The 21,915-nt window shown below is 39.7% G+C and overlaps 1 protein-coding gene across 1 annotated transcript in view; it reads left to right on the top strand.

Moving 5' to 3' along the window:
* The window catches only part of LOC134949862 (olfactory receptor 8D1-like), a 28,371-nt gene extending 16,781 nt beyond the window's left edge, over positions 1-11,590 (top strand). The window contains exons 2-3 of the mRNA XM_063938566.1: positions 8,488-9,422; positions 11,467-11,590. Coding sequence (XP_063794636.1) covers positions 8,488-9,422; positions 11,467-11,590 — 1,059 coding nt within the window. The remainder of the gene's footprint in view (positions 1-8,487; positions 9,423-11,466) is intronic.
* The last annotated feature ends 10,325 nt before the right edge of the window (positions 11,591-21,915 follow it).

Genomic DNA, 21,915 nt, shown 5'->3' with positions numbered 1-21,915 from the left:
AATGTATGATTGCCATCACCTGTGGTGAGCTAGTTAATGGATAAGAAAGGTGTTTCACCACAGGTGATGGCAATCCTACATTACCAGGAAAGTCCAGGAACAGAGCATTTTCTCCCTCATGGAGAGGGTCAGGTAGGCAAGTATGGTTTAAAGTTCCCTTATATGTTTAGAAGTTTCAATACAGCTGAATGAAGTGTTTTGTGGTCTGAGGTGTGAGCTTCTTCAGCTGGGTGTAATGAAGCAATGATTGCAGTATACATCGAACAGTCTACTACTGAGGTCAGCTTGTGCAGATTTTAAGGTAGACCTGTAGTCACTCAGAAACTGCACAACATACAGTAAATGTGCGATCAGTTGTAAAAATTGCATATGCACCGCTTACCGAACATCAGCATACGCCCCACAACACGCCCCTGCTCGTAGTTTTAGCGAGTCCAGCCCTTTAGTACGCCCCCTACACGCCTACCTTTCATAGTGCATACGCAGTTTTTGCTTCGTCTCAGAAGTTGCATTTTTTTGTGGTATATGGTGAAGATTTTGCGATTTTCCGCATTTACTGCAATTTTTGCTGCTTTGTGATTCTTGCTGAATTAGGCCCCATGTGTGATGTCACCTTTGTGTTATATAGGGCTTTATAATATTGCCATCAGCCTACAACAGCTTTCCACAAAGCTAAAAGTGCGTATCTTACTGAATGGAAAATTCCTGACCACTATTATGGTAAATATTTTTTTTTATATTTTTCCCAAATTTTGCTTCTCCAAAACGGTCTATACATCTTCAGAAGATTGGTAAACATAGCACCTCACCATTCCTGGTTATACATGATGTTACAATAAAGTGTACCTCTATGTTCTCCCATATTTCACTTACTGTATGCACCAGAAAAAACATTAATTGCAGGTACAGTAAGCAAAAATGTTTTATTATGGTATGTATACTAAATTCCAACATTATTTCTTCTCTCCAGCTGTGAAGATGAGGCTGCGTTAGGGTGTGTTTTAAAAAAAAAAATAGAAAAATTTCCACTTTACGTACCATTTTATGAGAAAATGAGTTAAATAGCATTATAGAGACTTAAATATAATTTAAAGGGTAATTCTAGGATCTTATATTTATTTAAAGCATTTGATTGGTCCCCACTAGATTTCAAACTCCCTTTCAAACTTCCTCCGAAATTCATCATAAAATGTATCTGTATGTGTTAGTAGTTTTACAATTTGCAGGTATACTCCAGAAGTCTCACTCAGATAAGAAAAACATGGCAAAAAGTGAAAACCTTTTTTACAATACTGCATATATGACTATGGTATGTGATGTTATTGGTATCAGACTGGGGGGGGGGGGGGGGGTAATTCTGAGTTGATCGCAGCAGCAAGTTTGTTAGCAATTGAGCAAAACCATGTGCACTGCAGGGGGGGCAGATATAATGTGCAGAGAGTTAGATTTGGGTGGGTTATTTTGTTTCTGTGCAGGGTAAATACTGGCTGCTTTATTTCTACACTGCAATTTAGATTTCAGATTGAACACACCACACCCAAATCTAACTCTCTCTGCACATGTAATATCTCCCCCCCCCCTCCTGCAGTGCACATGGTTTTGCCCAACTGTTAACAAATTTGATGCTGCGATCAACTCAGAATTAGGCCCTGGGACCATTGGAGTTTTGTATTAGACTGGAACCAGTGGTGTTTGGTAGTGGACTGGAACCAATGGTGTTTGGTGGTAGTTTGGAACCAATGGTGTTGGTAGCAGACTGGACCAATGGTGTTTGGTAGCGGACAGGAACCGATGGATCAAATTAGCTATGGAGATCTGAACAAAGATCAGAATGACTTCTAGAAGGTTAAGAGCTGTAGTCTGGAATCAGCGATGCTGGGTGGATACTCTGAGGAGCGCAGGTACAAAGCTCACATGCAGAGCTGTGTAACTTGTGGCACAGGCAACCTTGGCCATGTTGGTCTGTTGTTTTATACCGGTGGAGAGTTCTGTATTGACTGAGACTACCTGCTGATCATCAGACTGACCTGGAATGATGAGAATAAAATCACATGATCATTTGGAGGAATATGGACCATGAGCCATGACAGCCCCGCAACCAGCATCCTACCCTCTACAATCATGTGCTGCACCCCTGACACCACTGGGCTCAGCCACAAAGACCACCATTGCAGCACAAGCTGCGTGCCCCCAGACACCGGGGACAATGCACTGGGACCTGACCAGCAGTCGGCTAGGTAAGAAACGCGGTCTGATTCTGAGGTCTCTCCTTGTGGCTGTGACACATACCTTGCAACTTTTTGGAATGGCGCAATTAAATTTTGGGTTAAGTAGAGTTGGGTAGGAATAATGAGGATGATCACAATCCATAGCTATCTAAACTGGGAGAGTCAACGTGATCTGTAGTAACTGCTGGTGTCAGAGTTACAGGAGTCCATAATCAAAGCATGGTCTGGAAAGTTGTCAGTAACAGTCCAGGTCATACACAAGTAATTAAGTGTAAAAGGAGCACTGAGTCAAGGCAAGAAAAGAACAATCATTTATCCAATTGTACAACTAACTGACAGCTTTAAAAACCCCCAGGATGCTTGGCAAAGGGAATAATGTGGTAATCCTACCATGCACCAAGGAAATGCATGTTTTATAGTACAGAATATATAATGTATGATTTCAGAAATAAGATATTAAACAGCAATACATGGCCTGTTTAATATTTAAAAGACGTGGTAATAAAATATTCATCCTGACATAAGCTATATATCAACTTCATATACTTAATGTCTATTAATATTACATCATGGCATCACCTAAAGCAATGCATAGCTTTGAAAAATCATGAACGCCATCACTATGCAACACCTACATATTATTAATGTCACTTATGGACTGCTTAGTAACAGCTTGTGCTGGGCGATAACTAGATTGTAGTGAATGTGCCATACCTGGATATTTAGTCTGCTTTAGATACTTTGCCAATGTATGCAAACTTTCTTCTGGTTGGTTAGCCTATGCTTCTCTTGGCTGATGGATATAGGGACAGTGGCAGATATTAATACAATTATCACTTAATTATAAAACACCAACTTAAATTATTACATACCACTGTATTAAAGGGATCATAATACAAACGTTATTTGATACAATGACATAAAACAACAGGCATAGATGGTAGAGCCAAGCTCTACAAGTGGGATTACACAGGAGTATTGGGTACGGGATCTGACAGGATGCCAGCAGTCACAATACGGACAGCGGTATCCCAAGGGTTAAAATCCTTACACATTTAGGTAAGTAAGCTAATACTACCCCTTACCATCCCTACCCGCAGCGTAACACTAATCCTGCCCTTCCACATAATAGCCATCTCCCGCTCAGCCTACCCTAACCCCCCCTAGTGCCTAATCCTAACCTACCCTCCTGCAGACTATCCCGAACCCTCCCAAACATACTTGCATTCAGGATTGTGAACATCGGGATTCTGAGTGGTGTTGGTCTTCTGACTGCTGGTGTTCTGATTGCCGGGATGCCAACCACATTCTGCACAGGATGTAGAATCCTGAAGAATTGTATGTTCTGCTTAATGGTGCATGGATATTTAGAGATAAAATAAACATCTCAAATCGAGGACCAAATCAAATAAATGGTTCATGTGATAGGCTAAACCACAGCTGGTGGCTGCCAGTCATAAAATATATGGACAAACAGAGCCCTGTCCACCACCACATAACTGACCCTTAATTGTTGATACATAGCTCAATAAGAAAAATTTGGCCTAGGGTTTCAATTAAAATAAATTTGGATACTCTAGTACAGTGGTCTCCAACCTTAATTGGGGTGTGAGCTACTTTCAGAAAATAAAACCTCTGAAGGAGCTACCCCCTCCCCCCAATGCACGTGCGTTCCTGCAAAAGTGGGTGTGGCCTCACAAAAGTGGGTGTGGCCTCACATCTACAAGTAATGCCCCCCCGCATAGTGCCAAACACACAAGTAATGCCCCCCCCACAGTGCCAGATACACAAATAATGCCCCTCAGCAGTGCCAGATATACAAATAATGCCTCCCAGCAGTGCTAGATACACAAATAATGCCCCCAGCAGTGCCAGATACAATGCCCCCACCAGTGCCAGATACAATGCCCCCACCAGTGCCAGATACAATTCCCCCCACAGCGCCAGATAAAATTCCCCCCCCCCCCCGCAGTGTCCGATACAGTGCCCCACACATGCAGTGCGCGCCTCTCCTATGAAGTCCAGAGAGTAGCTGCGGTGAGGGTAACAGAGTCTCCGGTGGCGGGCATTTAAAATATGATGCTGGTAAGTGAGCCAATCAAAACTCGCGGTCCGGCAGCCAATCAGGTGCCGCCACTGCTGGTCCATGAGCTCTGATTGGCTCACCATATAAAAAATGAAGGGAGGAGGAGTGCCAGTGACTGCCCAAGCCCATGCGCTCTGTGAGCTACCAAAAATACTACGGCGAGCTACCAGTAGCTCGTGAGCTACGGGTTGGAGATCACTGCTATAGTGCACCATGATTCAATGAATGATTAGTAGTAATATATTGAAAATTATTGAAGAGTTTCCACTTAACTAAACATACCCAGCTATCTACACGACATTCCAAAAGAGTAAGCAGACATTTTCTTCTATGGGTGGTGGTGCTTCTCTATTGTGCATTGCTCTAGGACAGTGATTCTCAAGCCCGTCCTCAAGGTACCCTAACAGTCCAGATTTTAAGACTATCCATGGTTGAGCACAGATGGTTAAATCAAGTTGACTGAAGTATTAATTAAATCAGCAGTGCTCAAGCATGGATATCCTTAAAACCTGGACTGTCAAGGTGCCTTGCGGATTGAGTTTGGGAACCTCTGATCTAGGTCAGTGAAAAGTGCACATTTATATGATTGATTTACAGTATCCCAGGAAACAGGAAAATGTGTACGGATTGTAGATTGGTAAATGTAAATGACCTTTCATGGCATTATGTTTTAGCTAGTTTCATATATTAGCACTACTAGAGACACAATTTAATGGACATGAGATACAGTTCTACTAGTTTCTTATGGAGAGTGTAAGAAATATGTAAATACATGATACTGTTTTTAGTTCTGTTTTTTTTTTAACAAAGATGCATCAGTCAGTTTTACTTACTACTTCTTAAGAACCCAGCAAAAAAATCTGAGTGACTATTCATTACCTTTCTCACCATTAATATGTGATGTGTATAGATTGTGTGCTAATGCTTTTAGGCAGCTATTTAATTTATAAACCATTGGGTCACTGTCGTCTCTTGCATGTTGAATGATACTTTTACTGACCTTTAGTGTATGGTGTAGAAACAGCTTTTCTAAATAACATATCAGTGTATATAATAGTAATGCAATTCTCAGTACCTTAACTCAGGGTTTCCCAAAATTGGTCTACTGTAGCTGGTAGCTTGCTGAAAGCTCATCAAGTTGTATGCCATATATTTTATTGATAGTGAGTTTCTTTCTTTTTGTGTGTATTCTTTTTTTCTGGTAATTTGTAGGTAAAAAACATGAAGATAAGTTACACTTTTTTATTGTGTGACAAATCTCCATTGAAACATTTCAACTCCTTTGTGAGTAAATTAAAATATTAATACCCAGTGTAATACATTATTCATTTAGGTCTAATTAATCTTGAAAAAAAAAGGTCTCTAAACGTGATCTACAGAGGTTTAACCTCCAAGGTTTTTGTTCTGTTTATAAAAATGTCCATGATGTCTACAGTAAATGTCTGGATATTTTGTGTGATGTTTCCTTTGTGTTATGTGTGGCTTTATAATATTACTATCAGCCAACAACAGCTCTTTCCATAAAGGTAAAAGTGGGTATCTCACTGAATGGAAAATTCCTGACTACTATCGTAAATCATTTGTTTTATATTTGTCCCAAATTTTGCTTCTCCAAAAAAGTCTATACATCTTCAAAAGATTGATACACATATCACATCAACATTCCTGGTTATACATGATGTTGCAGTAACGTGTACATCTATGTTTTCCCATATTTAATTTATTGTATGCACCACAAATACCCTTTATTGCAGGTACAGTAAGCAAAAATGTTGGTATCATGATGTTGACTCACATCTGTGTATAAATAAATTCCAACATTATTTCTTCTCTCCAGCTGTGAAGGTGAGGCTGCGCTAGGGTGTGTTTTTAAAAAAAATTAACAATTTCCACTTTACGTACCATTTTAGAAGAAAATCAGTTAAATAGCATTATAGAGACTTGAATATAAATTGAAGGGGAATTCTGGGATTTTATATTTATTTAAAGCATTCAATTAGTCCCCACTAGATTTCAATCTCCCTTTCATCATAAAATGTATCTGTCTGTGTGTATAAATAGTTCTACAATTTGCAGGTATACTCCAGAAGTCTCACTTAGATAAGAAAACATGGCAAAAAGTGAAAACCTTAATTGCAGTACTGGATATACAACTATGGTATGTGAATATGTGTGTGTGTGTGTGTGTGTGTGTGTGTGTGTGGGTGTGTGTGTGTGCGCGCATTTGTATGTGTACATACTGTACAGAGAGTGACAGAGAGAAATCAAAGAAGTGCCAATGGACAGTCGTACCATAGGCATTTGGAAAATTGACCATCCTTGTATAAATTGTGCGCTAGCATACATCAGCAATGTTGGGGCAACTCTGTGCCTTTCTCAAGGCCTGATAAAGGACAGAGTTGTCCAAGATGTTTCATTTTTTATTCTATCTCTCTGTCTCTCTATCAATTTTTTTAACATGCTAATCTTTGCTTACCACCAATATAAATGTATTATTAAATTTTTATTAATTTAATGGACACCTAAGATAAAGCTCTGTGCACCACCACCACACAAAAAAACATACATTTTGACAGATTTGGTGAAATAATTAATAGTAATAAAGGCAAAGCTAAAACATTGTTAAATTAACCTTCAGCCTTGTATATATGGGCCTGTCAGCACATAGAAGTTATATGTTCTAAAACATAAAAATATAATTAATGGGGGGCAAATAATCACACACACACACACACACACACACACACACACACACACACACACACACACACACACACACACACACACAAAATAACTGCAGCTCCGAAAATGAGTATCTCTGCATTACTCAAATAGACAGTAGAAAACTAAAGGGTTAAAAATTACCTTATAAAGAATGCAGTATGTACTGTATCACAATTATTATCGAAGATTAATAAATTAATTTATACACACAAAGCACACACGCTTGAACAAACCAAATAAAAAATATATATAAACGCCACAGATTATAAAAAGTATGAGCTCATATTTATAGTTAGAAAAAAAACTTAAAACTCCTAACAGGATGAAAGAAATATTTTTGGGACTAGTAATTTAAATATGCAGTAGAAAAAAAATGCAATAATTAAATTCAGTGTGAAACCCCTGGACTGGTCAATGATCCTGCTGGGAATCTATTTTAGATTCACTTGGCTTTGTTCATGCTAATACTGGAATATTTCTACTGCATATTTAAACAAATACTGATGGATACTAACCGTAAGAACTTTTTCTGGAACTGCAAAAAAAACTTTTTTTGAGTCCTAGAGTCACAAAAATATTTTTAATCCTGTAAGGGATTATAAGAGTGTTTTTTTTTTTATAATTGAAAATATGAGCTCAAACTTTATATTATCCGTGGAGTTTATATATATTTTTTTAGTTGGTTTGTTTAAGTTTAAGTACTTTATATGAATTAATTAATTATTAACATTTGGTATTAATTGTGATACATACTATGCTCTTTATAAGGTCATTTTTATCCCTTTAGTTTTCTAAAGTTAAATGTTCTACAGTACCCTGTAACAGGTATGGTATCGGGATCCCGGAACTTGGGATGCTGGCAGTCCCGACACCCAGAATCCCGACACCTAAGCGGTAAATTTACTATCCCTAATCCCTAACCCTCACTCCATGCAGCCTGACCTAACCTCCCCTCCCCTCCCCCCCCCCCCCCCACAGCCTAGCCCCGACCCTTCTCAGTGGTGCCTATCTCTAACCCCCCTCCCCACAGCCTAAACCTAACCCTCCCTCCCTTGCTCACAGCCTAAACCTAACCATCCCCACAGCCTAACTCTAACCCTCCACCCGCAGCCTAATCCTAACCTTCCCCCCTTCCCACTGCTTACCAAGGTGTACTCCCAGCAGACGTTTGTTTGGGATCCCGGCGCCAGCATTTTGAGCCATGTCAGGATACTGGTACCGGTATTCCGAGCAGTACCGCAATGCCGGCGTCGGGATTCCGACTGCGGGATCCTAAATGCCATGATCCCGACTGGATTCCCCTTAAACTTTATGTATTTCTTGAATACACATTTTGTAGTATTTATTTTTTAGTCAATAATATATATTAAATATAATGCAATTTCTACAATCAAACCAATTTTGTTTATGCTGTCGAGTAAATTAAATTGGTAAACCTTTTTCTTTCAGATAAATTGCATTAATGAGACAAATCAGACAGATATCTACTTTATTATTACGGGTATTTCTGAAGCCCCAGAGCTTCAAGCTTTGATTTTCCTGCTGGTTCTTTTCATTTATCTCTTCATTCTGGGTGGAAATATGACTATTGTTGTACTGGTCTGCCTGGACCCTCAGCTTCACACTCCCATGTACTTCTTTCTGTGTAACCTGTCCACCTTGGACATATTCTCAAGCACAGTCACACTGCATAAGATCCTTATTAGCTTCCTGACAGGAGATAACACATTGTCTTTATATGCGTGTATGTCTCAGATGTTCATCTTCATATCTCTAGTGTGCAATGAGCTGATGCTGCTGTCAGCAATGAGTTACGATCGTTTTGTTGCTGTCTGTAAGCCCTTGCATTATTACACAGTCATGAGCCCTTGTTTATGTTCTTCTCTGGCCAGTGCCTGTTGGGCTTCAGGTTTTGTAGAATCTCTTCCTCTTTTTGTTTTAATTTCCAGGTTTTCTTGTTATAAATCAAGAGAAATAAACCATTTTTTCTGTGATATTGTGCCCATCATGAAACTGACTTGCAGTGACACTTCACTCTCCAACCTCTTGATTTTTATCTGTGGAACTTTCCTTTCCATCTTCCCATTTCTCTTTACCTTCATTCCTTACATATTTATTATCCAGACCATACTGAGCATTCGTTCAGGTGCAGGAAAGCATAAAGCCTTCTACACATGTTCCTCGCACCTCACAGTGGTCATTCTACTCTATGTGACCCTCATCTGTCAGTACCTAAGACCAACCTCAATGGACACTTTGGAATCTAGCAAGCTTTTCTCTTTATTTAATACAGCTGCTGTCCCCATGCTTAACCCACTGATCTATAGCTTGAAAAATAAAGACGTAAAATCTGCACTGAAGCGTTGGTGGTTTCAGTTGACCACGTAACTCTACAAAGGTGCAAATATTTGATTGGTAGCCTTACAAAAATGACTTATTTAATAACAACTGTGCTGTAACTGCTATAAGTAAGAAATTACCTTTATTATTATTTATTTAGTTATATAGCATCAGTATATTCAATTGTGCTTTACGATTGGTAACAAAACAGAATTAAAATATGACTAATAACAGAAAAAGAGGTAAGAGGGCCCTGCTCACAAGCTTTTAATCTGTACCTTACTACCCTTAATGAATTTAACTTAGCTTATACTGTTCAAAGCTAATATAAAAGAAATTGCTTTGGTTTATAAAAAAAAATATAAAATGCTACTTTAATTTACCCATGTTGTTTTCCTTAACAGCCCCCATACATTAGTAAAATATTGCTGCAATGTCACAATCCTTCAAATGCCTGGTCAGGAAATCAGGAATATTAAACATGTTTAAAAATGTTGATTCCCCCGATCCTGACCAAAAACGGTCAGGATTGGCAAATCAGGGATTTTTTAAATGCAGTATTTTCCTGATGAATCGCTGATCACTGATGGCTGCTGACTGGTAGATTTAATCGGAGGATTGGCATTACCGGTTAGGTTGCGGAATTGGAAAAACAGACATTAGATGTATGGGAACCTTTAAGCATGCTTCCCAACTGTCCAAACTTCTTCAATACAGTCCTGCATATCTGACTTCAAAAGGGGGCAGGGTATATATGAAAATGGGTGTAGCTTGTTTCCAAAGTGGCATATTGGAGTGGACATTGGATGAATGCAGGGTGAGGTTTGGTTTTAATCTGGGCAGGATTTGGCCAGAGGTGGAGTACAGTATACTGCATTCCTGTAAACATACTCTGCTATTATTTTTGTGCAGAAAACTACCCAGAACACTTAAATCCGAGGATGACAAACTCTGCACTCAGTATTAGCTTGGGCACTACTTCAATCTCAAGATGTCCAGTCCCCTTTACTAGTATATGATAGGAGGTGATTAAAGCTCAAACGCCTGGTGTTATATTGTGAGAGGTGATGTGATTAACAACGCTGACACATACAGTAAGTGTGAATAAGGCAGTAATTTGTTGAGAGTCACAGTGCTCTTTAATCAAAACATATAAAATGTCTCTATGATAGTGGTCATCTGGGAATGTTAGTTGACTCCTTTAGGTAGTACAGACATATGTCTTAGCTATGTGTCTCTCTTGGGTACAGTGTATCCTATGTAACCAGAGGGCTGGTGCAGGCATGACAGTGTGTGGTGTCATGAAGACACTTACCAGTGCTTTGCTTCTGTTCCCAGATCATGGGGTGATAGGGCGAGCTGTGTGAGCCTCCCTACCTCAATGCTGGTGACCTTAATCTGGAGGTTTTCTGTCCTGCTGTGTATACAAGTCTTACAGGAGTGAAGGCCAGATGTAGTAACTCTATAGGTCTTAGTAATGAGTGATCAGCTCCTGATGTAGAATGGCATCCAGGCCATCACGCAGTGGACTTGTCATAGGTGACTGTATCTCAGAGAGTTGTTGGTGTTACCTTGCTCTGGTGTCTCCTTGTGTTCAGCCAAACACACACTGACCATCAAGGACAAAGAGCTCTCCCAGTGCCTGACTTGCAGGTATACCTACGACTATCACATACTCATAGAAAACTTGCAAAATCACAAAGAACACTTATAAGATCACACATACTGTACTTGTTCCATTGAATTCAATTTTGTAGCCTATCACAGCTGGAACACACAAGCACACTTTGATCTTACCTGCACTCATAGAAGATCTAGTGGTTTGTAACACTCCTGAGCTAAACATTCCACCTTTAGGCCTGTAGAACAAAATTGCTAAAGCTGTAGTCGTTGAAAGTGGCTATGTGGCTGTAATTTTAGACTATCATAGGATGATGCATTATAATAATATAGACTGGCGAAAATATAGGAAGAAGCTCAATAATACAGCTGGTACCAAATAAAACACCAGGGTAGTCATATGTATAAATAGCAAGAAATAGCATCAGCCATGCTTAAAAATGTTAATTTCAATTTAATTTGACTTAGTTGTAGTGTTCGAGGCAAACACTCTGAAGTTGACAACAGATACAGTAAGAGCAAAGCTTTACAGTTTCAGGAACGTGTGCCTTGTAAATCTTGTGCTGAGACAGCTGCATTGCAAGCAGAGTGAAAAGTTCAGAAATTTTTAATACATAGTATCATCGTAGATGAGGTTGAAAAAAGACAAAATGTCCATCGAGTTCAACCTGAATTATAATTCTGTCACTACAACATTACAAAATGCATAAGTGAAATTACAATGCAATACACTCACGACTCCAGTAATTTTAAACTACAATGTTAAAAATGTAAACTAACAATTACAGAAGGAAAGAAACTGTTCCGCAACCTACTGGTGAGGCATCCAAGACACCTGTAACGTTTCTTGGAAGGCAATAAGGAGAAAAGCTAGTAGCATGGATGACTAGGATCAGAAATTATGTTATTAGCCTTTGCTATACTTCTCCTGCTACCGAAGTCTTCGCAAGCCTTCCCAATCAAAGCAGAAATGTGAGAAGACCACAATAAGTCCTCAGTAAAATGAATATCTAAGAACTTAATACCACTCACCATCTCTACCACCTCCCCATTCAAAAACAACTGCTGTGGGGTGGTTCTCCTAGATCTCCTAAAATCTATCACCACCTCCTTAGTCTTTTTACTATTTAAGAACAAATTATTTCCCCCCCCCCCCCACCTAAAAAGTTGCTTCACCTCTTGCCTATAACTGTTCTCACCCTTACTAATCAATCCTACTAGCGTAGTGTCGTCTGCAAATGTTACAATAAAATTGGACTCTGTATTGGAAATACCTATGCCAGAATCCCGACACAGCTTGAAATGCTGGCACCGCTATCCCGACTAGGCTCACAATCACGACACCAGAATCCTGACAGCCGGGATCACAAACCATTGAAGGGGGTGAGGTTAGGTTTAGGCTGCGAGGAAGGGGGTTAGGTTTAAACTGCTGGGAGGGGGGGTTAGGTTTAGGCACCTCCAGGGAGGGTTAGGGTTAGGCTGCAGGGGGGTTGTGGCTTAGGCTGCAGGAATGGGGCGTTAGGTTTAGGCGACACCGGGGAGGGTTAGGGTCAGGCTGTGGGGTGGGGGGTTGGTTTTGGCTGCGTGAAGGGAGGGTTAGGGTAATGGGGACATTGCAGAAAGGTAAGTATACTGACCTTGCCCCCTGTCTGCATTCTCACCATTTTTATGCTGTGGTCAGTATTCTGACTGTCGGCATCCTGTATTGGACCCAACCCATCTTTGGGTCAATGTCGTATTCCACTGGTGTGTACATTAACTCTGCCAAACCACCACCTGTATGCACATTTGCAACAGAAAAAAAACACAAGGGAACCCCAAACATTGTTGAGACATCAGACATGCAGAGTAGATACATTTGCTCCAGTCCCACCATGTCTTTTTGGCTGTTAAAACAGAGAGCAGCCTTGAAGATGCCAGTTGCCCTCTAAGGGGTATATTTACTAGATTTAAATACGCTGGCTCCACTCATGCTGTTAAGGGTAGCGGGAGCATCATTCACTGCTACCTCCATCAGCTCCTGTGAGATGTCCTGCTCCCACTCCAATACGCTGTGCTGCATCACAGGCAAATATGTAAAAGGACACATCTGTAGATTTTAAACCAATCTGTATTGATGTTGTGTTTCAGGGGCTAAAATGCACATTTACTAACAGACAATTTTGTATATTTATTTTGAAATGTTAGTAAATGTGCGATTTAGCCCCTAAACCACAATATTGTATTAGATTGATTTAAATCCATTTTAAATGTGGTTAAAATGTATTAAAAGCAATCCATTAGTAAGTATACTCCCAAGTGTTGAGTCTAATTTAGAGTAAAGTGTTGTTACATGAAGCAGCTTGGGGAAAGTTTTTGATCCTTCAAGCTTACTTGCAGGAATTGCTGTATCTGCAAGTACTACTGTTTTGGAGGAAGTAACATCACCAGAGGTTTAAATCATCCTATTTAATGGTGTAGGTGTGGAACACTAAGCTTCACTAGAACATTGTCTGCCAGACACTAGCACTGTTGTGTCTGTACCTAGTGACACATAAGTTGGTGAAGAAGCCATAGACATTAGAAACACTGGGGCAGATGTATTAACCTGGAGAAGGCATAAGGAAGTGATAAATCAGTGATAAGTGCAAGGTGATAAACACACCAGCCAATCAACTCCTAACTGTTAATTTACATTTTGGAGCTGTTTGGCTGGTAGGTTTATCACTGGTTTATCACTTCCTTATGCCTTCTCCAGGTTAATACATCTGACGCTAGTACTGACTCTGGTGTTGCAGAGGGGGATAAAGCCCCCATTTTCCCCTGTTGTTGACTCCTCAGTATGGTGGGTGCATGAAGTACTCAGGCTGCCTTACTGATCCTTTCCCAGATTCTGCGCATGCAGCATAGCATATACAGTTAATCCTAGGCATCAGGATTGTCACTTGTCTCATCTGCAATGCCTCATCGTGACAGGACAGATCAAGGCACAGCTTTACAGTCTGTGAAGTCACAACAGAGGGTCTGGTTATGACACTTCTGCATCACAGAGAAGAATAAGCCTCTAACCTTGTAAGTGGTATAGGCACTGGTCTGTATGTGGTAAACTTGGCCTTCATCTAGAGATGCCACCGTTGTACCCTCATGTTAACTATCTCTACCAGCATAGATAAAACACTTCTAGAAAGAGAGAGAGAGAGAGATAAAGTGAAAGAAGGAATCAGAAGGAGGCAACTTGTTCTGAGCAGTACAAAATGTAAAATACACTTGAAGCTTAGCAGTCCACCTGGGGCCTAATAGCACGTCATTGTTCTGCAGCCAAGTAACATATCACAAGGGTTTAAATCATATGCTTCTGTACAAACCCACAGTATCTCCATATCCATGGAACTAACCATAGGTTCAAGCACCATGTAATCTCATCTGTATTAAATGAATGCATAAAAACATATTCGGCTTTAACAGTACACATGGTTAAATCAGGAACATGTTGGTCCTATAGTGGATTGTCTGAGCCAGATTTGGCAAGGCCAGACTCATTTATCGGCAAATTGGGTTGCCAGTTAGTCCTTGAAAGAATAATAACATTTGCCCTCCTTTTTTATTTTTTACTTAGTGGCTGGAATCTCCCTGCTATGATCCTTTCTGTGTAATACTATACTGTGCATCATTTCCTTGACCCATTCCTTCCCTTCCTTATTTCACTGCCTTCATTCCTTCACATTTTACTGTTGTAAAACCTTTGATGACAATGTTGTATAGCACAGTTAAATCAGTAACCCTTCCTCTTTTATACCTCATATATAAGCAGGATAAATGAATGGCACAACTCATTCATATAAGGGGGATATCAGATGTTCCAATGCTTTATGTCCCATCTTCTTCCTGGTTCTGCCCATTTATCGCCTCACTCTTGGTGGCAATAAAATCATTCTACTACTGGTCTGCCTAAACCCTTGGCTCTAAACTCCCATGAATTATTATTATCCTTTATTTATAAGGTGCCACAAGGGATCCACAGTGCCCAATTACAGAGTAAATAAACAAATTAAGTAAAACAGGAAAGCAGTGACTTACAGTTGAAGACAATATAGGACAAGTAAAGGGTATGTAAACATAGCTGCATCAGAGGACGACACTGAAATTAGTATCAGGGTAGCAGAAAGGATTTGGTGCTGTAGAAGATGGTTTACAGTAAGTAAGAGAAGGAAAAGTACATGAGGGAAGAGGGCCCTGCTCATGAGAGCTTACATGCTACTTCTTTCTGTGTAACCTGTCTATCATGGACATGTCCTACAGTACAGTCACATTGCATAAAATCCTTCTTAGCTTCCTAACGGGATAAAACAGTCTCTGTACCAGCATGTATGTCTCAGATGTTTGTTTTCACATCCCTAGTGTGCAATGAACTGTTTATACTATAAAACATATTGAGTAGTCTACAAGCGCTGCAAGAAAAAGTCAGATTTTCATAATTTTTTCAGACTCCTTTATGTTCTTATGGGACAGGAACCTCCTTTAACTTGTACCTCCTTACGACGACTCCTCTATAAAGGGAATTTGAACCTTTTGACTAACCTCCTCTGAACAGGATATGTGCATCAAAAGGTTTCTTTTTTGATCCCTCCCATACACTTTTACTTCCAAAAGAATTGGTGACCATCCCATCCCTTAAAGGGGGCACTCACCTCATTATAGTTCCCTATATTCCTTGAAAGGTTTCTTTACTGTCTCTCCGTTTTAAGATACCAGCTGTTGATAACTGTACTTCAACCAATATGTGGATAATAAAAAAACGATGGATATCCAAAAAGGCAAAAATTGATTGCACATCACACAAATATATCCATAAAAAAACAATTAAAAACAAATACAAAAACCATAAAAAACACAGTCCCCCTAATGTTTTAAGAATTTGCGCCACTATATACCCTAAGGCAGGCATGTCCAAACTGCGGCCCTCTAGCTGTTGAGAAACTATGCATCCCAGTATGCTCTGACACAGCTTTAGCATTCTCTGACAGCAAAACTGTGTCAGGGCATGCTGGGATATGTAGTTTAACAACAGCTGGAGGGCTGCAGTTTGGACATGCCTGCCCTAAGGTACCGGAAACTTGTATTTTCCTCTCTTTTGGAGATATATTTTCCTGTACTTTGTATGATTTAGGGACATTAAATAAATTGTGCTATGAATAAGGATATGTGGATAATGATTTTATAAAATGGATCTAATATATGAATTTTAAACTAATGTTTTGTGATTGGCTGCTAAGGCTGCATGGGGAAACCAGGAGGTATAAATGGCCGACAGGGTTTGCTCCATGATACACCCTGAGGAAGAATTTTGAATCCAAAACGCGTTGGTGTGGTGCTACGGTGTACCCCAGGTTTGATTGGCTTTTCCACTTTTCCAATTCCCTAATAGGACCAGCACTTTGTTTTTTAGAGACCTCTTTTTTTATCTTTTTCACAGAGGAAAAATACAAGTGCCCGGTACTTTAGGATATATATAATGGAGCAAATTCTTTTTTTTATATATATATATATATATATATATATATATATATATATATATTCTTATTTGAATTTTTCCAATACAAATAAAGTACATTTCCAACACTATGGTGGTCATTCCGAGTTGTTCGCTCGTTGCCGTTTTTCGCAATGCAGCAATTACGTGGAAAATGCGCATGGTACGCAGCGCGCATGTGCATAGTAATTTAACACAAAACTTTGGAGATTTACACAAGCGCGAGTGATGTATTTTCAACGCTCGAGTGATCGTAGTGTGATTCACAGGAAGTGGGTGTTTCTGGGCGGCAACTTGGCATTTTCAGGGAGTGTGCTAAAAAACGCAGGCATGCCAGGAAAAACGCAGGAGTGGCTGGAGAAACGGGGGGAGCGGCTGGACGAATGCAGGGCCTGTTTGTGACGTTAGTAGCAGTTCTGTTAACCTTTCGTTCGCTATTCTGCTAAGCTAAGATACACTCCCAGAGGGAGGTGGCCTAGCGTTTGCAATGCTGCTAAAAGCAGCTAGCGAGCGGACAACTCAGAATGAGGGCCTATGTCAGATATCACAGTAAGACATTTCTTAGTAGAACACACAACATAGCAATTAAAACTAAATATAAATTTAACCCAACAAATACAGACAGAGGAGGAGGAAGGAGGGAAATAGGGAAAGAAACCTAAATAGCAAAGGTTGATCCAAAATATTCACTAGTACAAGTGCAGTATAGTATTACTGTACATCGCAAAATAGCATTTCAAAGGGTAAAATTGTCAAAAGCTTTGTATATATGTTGTTGGGCTTCTAGTTCCAGAGTGTCAATAAATGGAACCCATTTATTATAAAATGTCTTAACACCAAGAGAAAGATCTAGGCAAGCATATTTCCTCTCATAATATAAAAATTGAATAAGTTTCCATTTTACTTCTGAAAATCTAGGAGCGGATTTCTTTGTCCAATTAAGTAATATACATTTTTTACTTACTGTAAGAATCGTAACTAACAGAGAAAGAATACATTTCTTAACCCTGCCTAGAGACCATGCTGAAAAATGTTTTCCCAAACATGCGGCTGGTTCTGGAAATAGGTGAAGGCTAAACACAGTATTAATAAATTGTATGACTTTACAACAAAACTGTCTGAGTTTATAGCAGTCCCACATACAATGTATGAAATTCGCAGTAGCTAGTTTACATTTACAACAATGACCAAGTTCATCTTTGACCATATGTCTACGCTGATGTGGTGTAATATATACCCTGTGCAGGGTATGAACATGTACTTCTTGCAAGTAAGCAGAATTTAATATTTTTAAAGAAGATGCATAGGACTCCGTCAAATCCGATATAATTGTTAGTGAGGGAATGTCCATCTTCCATTTAGATAATAATACCTCCCATTGAACATGTTTATCCAAAGTAATAAGCAAATTATATAAATATTTCACTTTATAATCTTTGCGTGTAAGAAAATGAAATAATGTCTCCAAAGAATTGACCAGCGATAGTGTGATAACTTGTCCATTGAACAAGGAAGGACATGCTTTTTTTAAGTTACAAAATGTTGTACTTGTAAATACATGAATAAATGGGTTTTAGGTATCAAAAAGCGCTGGCAAATCATATCAAAGGAGGCTAAACAGCCACCCGTGTCAAAAACCTTACAAGATGCATCTAGTCCTTTAGATCGCCAGATCTTGAACCACAGGATTGTTAGAGAAGGCGGAAAAGAGGGGTTACCCCATAGGGGAATAAAGTGGGTATTGTTCGGGCTACTACTACAATATTAATTGACAGCAATCCAGGATTTATATGTGTCTGTGAACAAAATGTGAGTACGAAATTCTACCGGTATAAGGGAATATGGCGACTGTCGCAGGGCACTTGGTGAATATGGAGAAAAAAATTCTGTATCTAAAGAGAGATCCGTGTAGTGGGACTTGTTTAGTATCCATGCTTGAATGTACCTAAAGAAAACCGCATGTGAGTATGTTTTCAAATCGGGATAGCCCAACCCACCTTCATTCCTAGATGTAATAAGCTTAGCTTTAGAGATCCTAGGACGTTTGTTCTGACAAAGGAATTTGGAAAATATAGCATCCACCTTTCTTATATCTGAGTGTAACAAAGCAACCGGGAGCATCTGCATGTAGTAAAATATTTTAGGAAATATAATGGAGTGAATGACACCTAAACGCCCCAAAAGGGAGAGAGGTAAATCCTTCCACGCCTCAAGTTTAGTAGTTAGTGTATTAATTATAGGAAGAAAGTTGGCCGAATACAACTGTTTTAAGTTAGAGCAAATTTGTATACCCAGATATTTAATTTGAGAAGGGGCAATTGAAAAAGGTACAATTAGATCTTTCAAGAGGTCTGAGGTAGCCGCCCCCAGTGGGAGAATTTCAGATTTGGACATATTAATCCTATATCCTGAGACTGCTCCAAAATACTGAAGTAGGTGAATTAAAGCTGGCAAAGAATGACGAGGGTTAGATAGAAATATAAGAGTGTCATCCGCAAATAGACTCACTTTCAATTGCTCAGAGCCCACTCCTATTCCCATTATTAAGGGGGAAGATCATATAGCAACCGTTAAGGGTTCAATAGCTATGGCGAATAGGTGCAGCGATAATGGGCATCCTTGCCTCGTACCTCTATTAAGAGCAAAGGTCGAAGATAAGATCCCATTACACACCACTCGAGACTTGGGGGTGAGTAGACTGTAGTTCAAGATAGGAGGCATTCCTCCATTTTTTAAGCAGGGAGTTATAGGACAGTACATCCCTCCGTATAACGGCTTTTGCAGCAGGCCAAAAAAAGATTGGGTTACAGATTTCAGATCCATTATTGTGTATCTGAAATTCTTTCCACCAATTCCCCAAATTAGATTTAAAGCCTTTTACTTTCAATAAACGTGAAGGGAATTTCGTGTGAGGAGTAGAGCCCTCAGACCTCTTGAAATTTAAAACCATCCAAACCAGACTATAATCTGCCAGCACTGGGGGTTCCATATCAACTGAGGCTAGTTTAGGAAATAGAGATTCTACCACTAATATATAATCAATTCTAGACCAGGTGTTGTGGGTCAAGGAAAGGCAAGTATATTCCCTCTCTGTAGGATGTGTAGCCCTCCATGTATCAACTAAATTGAGAGATTTAACAAAAAAGGGGATACCTATTTTGGTAGCATAATCTGACGTTTTTTTGAGGGGGAGATCTTTCCAGGAAGGAAGATGAAATTAAATTAAAGTCACCACAGATTATTAATGAAGTAGGGTCCAGAGTATGCAATTTCGCCATTAGTGAGGTGAAAAAGGATTTGTTATACACATTTGGTGCATATACATTGCACAAGTGAAATACCATACCTTTAAAATCAAGACTAATGATCATAAAATGACCTTCTACATCTGAAATCGTATGTGATACCAGAATATTCTAATAATTTTTGCCCAGTACTGCCACTCCTTGGGATTTAGTGTTATAGGAAACAAAGCCTAATACCACCCAACCTAACATTTTAAATTTTTAACCTTCTCGGCCATTAGATGTGTTTCCTGAAGGCATATTAAGTCCACAGTATGTTTGTTTAAATAATTGAGCAAGCATCTACGTTTGGCAGGAGTATGTATACCCCAAACTTTAAGTGATCCAATCCAAAGAGACATATTTATAGTAAAAGTCAAAGCTCATATCAATCACTGTACTTTGTGAATATGACCTAAGAGGGTAAGGGTAGGGAAAACACATAAGGGAAAAAAAACCAAACAAAGAAAAAATAAAAACAAAAACACAAAACAAACAGCAATCGTGAGCAGTGAGAAATAATCCTCCTCGATGACTTCCAGTTAGAATTCAGTATTAGCACCACAGGGGTCACAGACACTGAACTCTGCTATAATAAAGTAAAGGATAACGTAGTGGCTCGGCCCCAGCTCTCCACCCCAGCCATTATGATAGTAGAATAATAATCCCTGAGAAGTCAGGGTGGTATAACAAGCAAACACAAAATAAAGAGTATAGCATTCATATCTTAACAGATCATATAAAGCTGCCATCTCAGCAATATGAAAACGTAGTACAGCACGCATCGGGAAACAAGTGTTCTCAGACAATAATAGTCTGAAGTGCCTCCCTCACCTGGAACCTGAGACATATCCATATTGCCTCCTTCTGCAGCTTCCTCTCTGAGAAATGCTTCCGCATCAGCAGGAGCGGTGAAATCAGAGAACTCCTTTCCATTATAAATTCTCAGGCGAGCTGGGTACAACATCATAAATTTAAGGTTGGCTTTAATAAGAGTTGAACATATTGGAGAAAAGCACGTCTCAGTCTAGAAAGTTTAGCCGAAAAGTCTTGGAAAATGTGTAAAGAGTGTTTTACCCATCGTACAGGATTAAATTTGCCGGATGCTCTCCAAATAGCAAGTGCATGAAGGTAATTCAAAGTCTTGAAAATAACCACTCTAGGAAGATGTAAAGGGCTTCTTGCAGTATCCCCCTAACGATGCACTCGCTCTTTAACAATATCAGCACATCTTCCCTCAATATGCAGCAGCTTGGGGAGTGTAGTATGTACACATTGCTCCAAAGAACCCCTTTCAGCTATTCTGGCAAGCCTATTATCCTTACATTGTTTCTTCTGGTTCTATTTTCAATATTATCTAGCTTTTCAGCCATCCTTTTGTTTTCAATCACTAAGGCAGAGACAGATTTTTGCAGACCTACAACATTATCCATATTATGGCTGATATGTTGTTCAGCCTCAGAGACCCTGCCAGCCAGGTGTTGTATCTGCGCAGTAATGTCAAACACCGCTTTCTGTAACAAAGGCGCCATGGTGGCCTGTATTGCTAATACCATCTCCTCATATGAGGAGGAACCAGTTGTTTTACTAGAAAGAGTCTCCCCCACAGCAACAGAGGGGTCAGCGATTGTTTTTTTATTAACCGGCATACCTGGAGCATTGTCAGCATCCAGCGCGAAATTGTGTTCCCCCCCGGCGCTTCTCCTGTCGTGGCAGCTGGGGTGATGTGGGTATTTTGGGAGTGGCAGGCGCAACCAAGAACTTCTCCATCGGTTCCTCTTTCCTCCGTGGAGACCGGGAGCAGTGTTTCCCTGAGGCGGACAGCGTGCTTGCTAGAAGGGCTGGCATGCAGAGCAGAGCCGAGGGGAGAAGCTGCTCACTCTCCCATGCCGGAACCGGCAGTCTAGTGGAGCAAATTCTTAAATCATTAGGGGGACTGTGTTTTTTATGGTTTTTGTATTAGTTTTAAAAAAATTTTTATGGGTATATTTGTGTGATGTGCAATATATGTTTGCCTTTTTGGATATCCATCGGTTTTTTATTATCCACATATCGGTTGAAGTACAGTTATCAACAGCTGGTATCTTAAAACGGAGAGACAGTAAAGAAACATTTCAAGGAATA

The sequence above is a fragment of the Pseudophryne corroboree genome, chromosome 8, assembly GCF_028390025.1.
Source record: "Pseudophryne corroboree isolate aPseCor3 chromosome 8, aPseCor3.hap2, whole genome shotgun sequence".
Taxonomy (NCBI): domain Eukaryota; kingdom Metazoa; phylum Chordata; class Amphibia; order Anura; family Myobatrachidae; genus Pseudophryne; species Pseudophryne corroboree.
Note: the sequence above shows the minus strand (reverse complement) of the source record. Positions and strands in the feature narration are given on the sequence as shown.